The 6002-nt window shown below is 37.7% G+C and overlaps 1 protein-coding gene across 1 annotated transcript in view; it reads left to right on the top strand.

The window, feature by feature from the left end:
- ACAD11 (acyl-CoA dehydrogenase family, member 11) overlaps positions 1-6002 on the top strand; it is a 118368-nt gene that overhangs the window by 8189 nt on the left and 104177 nt on the right. Inside the window, exons 2-4 of the mRNA XM_012663299.1 lie at positions 948-1047; positions 3349-3474; positions 4034-4195. Coding sequence (XP_012518753.1) covers positions 948-1047; positions 3349-3474; positions 4034-4195 — 388 coding nt within the window. The remainder of the gene's footprint in view (positions 1-947; positions 1048-3348; positions 3475-4033; positions 4196-6002) is intronic.

Here is a 6002-nt window from a genome sequence, read left to right as displayed (position 1 = left end):
CAGGCGTGAGCCACCGCGCCCAGCCAAGATCCAAGTTCTTTGATATGACTGCAGGGAAAGATGGATCTGGCTTGTAAGAGAAAGATGTAGACACTGAAGCTGCTGCTGCACTCAGTCTGGGCTCACTCTTGTTTTTTTCCTGATGGAGGATGGAGTCCTGAGAAGAATCTTAAAAGGTGTTTTTTTTTTTCCCACTTTCCCCTATTACCTGTTACCTCAGGGATTGATTCTTCTCTTTATTTAATTTGGAGTCTCTCTTTTATACTGTTGGATTCTTCAAAAGTTGTGTGATCCTTAACTGCCCATACTATAAGTGAAGGTGTAGATCGAATAGTTTTGGTCACTGGAGTGTGGATCCTTAGTCCGTGTGAGAGTCTCTGTTCATCTGGCAGGGAAAGCCAGCGCCCTGGTGTCTGTGAGTTAGCTGGGATGCCATGGCACTTTCCTGGCCCATTTGCTCACTTGAGGACCTCGCTTCTCAGATCTCCAGTTGTAGAGAGCTGTACTCAGGTGCTGGCCTTGGTAACACATATGGGGATTATCTCTATTAGGGTAGATAAGGGGGCACTAGTCCAGCTGATCCAGGATCCTTTAATTGATTTTTTGACTGATCACATAAAATCTCTTCTCTCAGCTTTTATTTACTTACTTTTATCAGAAGTACCCATTGTTCTAGAGGTACTTCTAGTAAAACATGATTTACAGTCAGGAGGTAGGGTACTCTCTTCTATCTATGTGGGTCAGAAACTCTCCAGCTGCCAATGTGTTGCTATCTGCTTTAATATCATCCAGAAACTCATGTTATAAGCTGATGGCAGCACCCCTCTTGGCTTTCCAGCATTAAGATGGATTTATTTTTATTTCCTGCTCCTTTTGACATTTCAGTAGGATTTTAGGAAGAAGGAAAACATATCTTTGTAATTGACCTTTTCTTTACTTTTATCTAGATCAGGACAGTCCAATCCAACCTTTTATCTGAAAAAGGGCTTTCAAGCATATGTACTCAGGAAAAAACCACCAGGTTCACTTCTTCCTAAAGCACATAAGGTATAGTATACAAATGATAAATTATTTGGTGACAAATAAATGTTTTTTATACATATAAAACTGATTTAAATTGCTTTTAAAACTCATCCATGATTACTAAATAATAGAAAATATATTTTATTTCTAATTAAAATTTCACTTGAATTGTATCCTTTTTTGTTTTTAAAAAGGATTTGGGGTTGAAATCTAAGGCTGTCTTTAGGCTATTAATCTTGAGCAACCCCCAGTCCTCTTGTGGATTTGATTTCTCCCTACACACTTGGCTAGAAATATGATCAGCGAATGAGTATTTTCAGTGCTACTCATTTATAGATGTTTTGTTTGTTATTATATATTTAAATTATTATATCTAATAACAATATCTACTTGCTGGATTATTTTAATATATTTCCTATGACAATCTTGTAATCTTTTGGTGATAAAAAGAAAGATTTGAAAAAGAATTTTATAATATTCTCTAAATATTAGACTAAGAATTATAAAAGTTTTTCTATTTTCAGAAAACAGTTATTATCTATGGATTTTTATAGAACGGAAGAGGATAGGAATCAAAGTCCTGGAGTACATCAGAAGCACTGTGCATATTTAAAGTATTCTGTAATCATGGATAGCAGGTGCTCCCCAGGCTCAGCTCACTGGAGAAGGACCATTGTGGGGTGGTCTTAATATTACAGTAATAGAAAATACAGACCCTGACTTCCTTGGTCCCACTGTATTCCCAGAAACATGGAGAAACTTGGATGCTTAAGATAAAAAAAAGTTGGGTAACTTTTATTAAATGTCAACATGACATGGCTGAAGGAGAATCCCCACCTGTGCTCAGGATTTATGCCCCTATAATCAGCTCTACTGGGTTCTCTTCTTGATAGCATCCTACCAGAACACATCAGAACATAACATAATACTCTCAGCACAAGTACAGCTCCAAGGATCTGGAGTACTTTGTTTCGACTCCCTTCATTTTTCCCAATTCTGCGTTGAAAAAAGCAATGCTCCCACTCTGCCGTCCATTTTTTGCCTCCCTAACCCCTTTTCCTCTCGTCTTGACCACCCCATGCTCATTTCCCCACCAAGATACTGCTTAGACATGGATTTAGTTACCTCCCTTTATTACTCTAGTTATTACTGCAGCAGCTGTTTTACTCCTTGGTGTCAAAATGAGCTGCATGGTTTCCCCTCCTTAGAATGGTCAGTCACCCTTGCCTGAGTCTGGGGCAGGATGACTTTACATGCAGATGAATCATCCTTACATGGTCTGCATCACAACCCTGCTGTAAGCGGTGCCCTTGGGTCCTGAGTGATAGGCCTGCACCTCTGTTCTGATTAAGAAGGTCATTTTCTTCCCACTATCTTGTCTGGGCTCCTGCTTCAGTACCAGTTTGCTTCTAATGGCCTACTTTCCCAGTAGTTATCTTGAGCTCCACAGCAGCTCCAGGTACCAGGAAGGATCCCCATACCCCTGCCTTGGAAACAGGAGCCTCCTTTGATCTCCAGAGGGGGCAGGTGTTTTTCCCTTCCCACCACCACCCACCTACCTGCCCCAGCTCCCTGTAGCTGACTGTGGTAGTGTGCTAGAATAGAGACTTACCTGAGCCTCCTTGGGAGAAATGAATGAAACAGAGCAAACCAGTGAGCAGGGAACTGCTGAGAACAAAGGAGAAAGGGATGTTTTATGATAAAATCTGAGAAATATTGGCTGGTCACCATGGAATCCAAGCACTTGGATTCTTATGCCTGGAATCCAAGCACTCTGGGAGGCTGAGGTGGGAGAGTTGCTTGAAGAGTTCAAGACCAACGTGGGCATCAGTGAGACCCCCACCTCTACAAAAATAAAAAAAAAAAATTAGCCACGCATGGTGGCATGTGCCTATACTCCCAGCTACTTCGTTGACTGAGGCAGCAGGATCACTTGAGCCCAGGAGTTCGAGGCTGCAGTGAGCTAAGATCAGATCACTCCGCTGCACTTCAGCCAACAGAGCAAGACCCGGTCTCAAAAAACCCCAAACAACTGTGAACTATTATGGTCAGGAACTATTTTGCCTTCATATTACCAGAGCCAAGATTAAGCCCCATGCAGGTACCCATCTTTTTATCCTAACTAAATTATCATTTTTTTTAGTGCTGGTCTAATTTATAATTACGACGATTGCATTAAGAGTACTGTTAAGGAAATTATTACTGTTATCCTCTGAGTTATTTGTTGACACTGTTTTACAATTGATTTCTAGCCTTAAGGTCAGCTCACAAATAGTTATTAAATTTCTATGTCTCTGATTTTTAATAATCCATCATCCTATTTAGATTGACAGAGAATTTAAAGTCCAGAAAGCCTTGTTTTCTGTTGGATTCCCTGTTCCCAAGCCTATACTGTACTGCAGTGATGTATCTGTCATTGGAACAGAATTTTATGTGATGGAACATGTGCAGGTAAATTAACAATCTTATTTTGTTGCTTTTATTTTTAATTATGAAGTTATGATGCTTTATTAGATGAAGTTTTATTTTAATATTTATAAATTATGTAGTTTATTATTCGTTATTTTAGGTAATTGGTTTGCCTTGCAAAGGATTAAAATTTTGTTTTAATTTGAGCACACGCAATGAGGGAGGGATGAAATAGATGAGGAGCAAATTTAATAATTGGTGCATCTTGACTTATTCTTAAATTCTCCTGTAGGTGTCAGCAAACAGCTATAAGTAATGGCAACAACCAATAACCTTATCAGGGAAAATCAACTCTATGTAGGACTATCAAGCCAATAAGAACAATAAATTCAAATAGTTTTTTAATTTGTTTTTTGTAAAATGTAAGTTGAGAATAGTTTTGGCTTTTAGGTTCATCTTAGCATATCCTTGTATTTTCCCTTTGACACATATACTCTAATATTAAACATGTTTCACAAATGAATGTTTTTCTAACATATTCTACAAAATATAGGTTTTGGTTGCAAAACATTTAAATTATCTATTGTAATCACTTCCATAGGGTCGAATCTTTCGTGATCTCTCAATACCTGGAGTTAGTCCAGCAGAACGTTCGGCCATATATGTGGCCATGGTAGAAACCTTGGCTCAGTTACATTCCTTGAATACACGGTCATTGCAGCTGGAAGAATTTGGTATAGGTGCTGGCTACTGCAAAAGACAGGTAATGTATCCACATAAAGAGCTATTTTTTTTTCAAGTTCTTGGAATTAATATACATTATTAGTCAAAATATATGATGGTATAGTTTTCTGAAACTTGGCTATGACTTTAACATTATCCTTCAGATTGACTTATTTTTGGCATAAAATAATCTTCTATTTTTAAATCAGGTTTTGTTCAGCAAAATATTCTGTTCCAGACTCTTCACTTAATTTACCAATCCTCTTTCTATACGGTTTTCCTTTCTATGTTGGGCTAACAGACATTATTAAGCTTGACTGTATATTTAATACCTGCTGAATACTGTGTTAAATATCAAGAAAATAGAAATACGTTCTTCCCCTATAGGAATTTGTGGTCATTTTTGAGAGACCTATATGTGAATCTCATGTACATGAAACTTAAAAATGGTATAAAAGAATATAAAATCTAGTAGTAAATTGTTTGGTGCTCAACACAAGAACTGTGCCATTCAGAGGGTAGAAATTGGCAGGCCCTTTCTTATATGGAGAAAGCTTTCTGGGAGGGATGTCTTGCAATGAATATTTAAGAAAAGATAAAATTTAGAGTGATGAGGAAGAGATGGTGAGCATTTTGAATCAAAGGATAGCAAAACTAATTATGTTTGGGGCTGTTTCCCTTTGTAATCATGTCATTTTGCAGGGATTAAGGAAAGAGAAGGGCACTTGGGTTGTTTCCACATCTTTGCAATTTTGAATTGTGCTGCTATAAACACGCTAGTGCAGATGTCTTTTTAATAGAATGTCTTTTGTACCTAAACATTTGTACTCCCATAATATGCTAAAATAAAAAAATGTAAAAATAAATAAAAAAAAAAACAAAAGAGAAGAGAACTAAGGTTTTGAGAGTACTCACTATATGCCAGGTCCAATGCCAGGTGAATTGTGGACTTTCTCTTTTTTAATCTTTGCAACAACCCTAAGACATAGGTCTTATTACTCTCATTTTGCAGATGAGAAAACTTAGGCTTACACAGATCAAGTAATATACAATTAAGTGGCAAGGGCATAATTTAAACCCAGTCAGTGTGACTCCAAAGATTGAGATCTTTGCTCTTTTGTACTAAATTGAGCAAATATATCTTGGCAAATGAAGAGAGATATAAGCAGATAAATAACATGGTCCCACTTGTTGGAGGACTTTGAGAATAGGTTGGTTATTTGCATTCAATTTTAAGATCAAATAGAAAGTATTTGCATTATGCATACCTGTAATATATTTAGAAGATTCCATGAGTAATAAGAAAGGCTATTTTGAGAAGGGGAAATTATCCTGGTTTATCCGGGTAGACCCAACTACAGGAGTCCTTATAAGAGGGAAGGCAATGTGACAAGAGATGCAGAGAGAAAAAGATTTGAAGCTGCCCTTCTGGTTTTGAAGATGAATAAAGGGGCCAAGATACAAGGAATTCAGGTGGCCTCTAAAAGCTGGAAAAGGCAGGACACAGAGTTCCCCCTTAGAAACTCCAGAAGGAACCAGTCCTGTGGACACCTTCATTTCATTTCAGACTTCTGCCATCTAGAACTTAAGAGAATAAATTTGTGTTGCTTTAAACCATTAAATTTGTGGTAATTTATTACAGCAGCAGTAGAAAGTTAATTCAGGTTAATTTCAATAACTTTTTGGATTAGGTGTACATTTTAACAATCAAAGGATTAGATGCTATCTTTTTAGATCAAAATATCAATTTATGGCCAGGCGTGGTGGCTCATGCCTGTAATCCTAGCACTCTGGGAGGCCAAGGCAGGAGGATCACTCAAGGTCAGGAGTTCAAGACCAGCCTGAGC

This window comes from Propithecus coquereli, unplaced genomic scaffold (genome assembly GCF_000956105.1).
Source record: "Propithecus coquereli isolate 6110/MARCELLA unplaced genomic scaffold, Pcoq_1.0 Scaffold12, whole genome shotgun sequence".
In the NCBI taxonomy this organism is placed as follows: domain Eukaryota; kingdom Metazoa; phylum Chordata; class Mammalia; order Primates; family Indriidae; genus Propithecus; species Propithecus coquereli.
The sequence above is the reverse complement of the archived record's forward strand: the minus strand, read 5'-3'. Positions and strand labels throughout refer to the sequence as shown.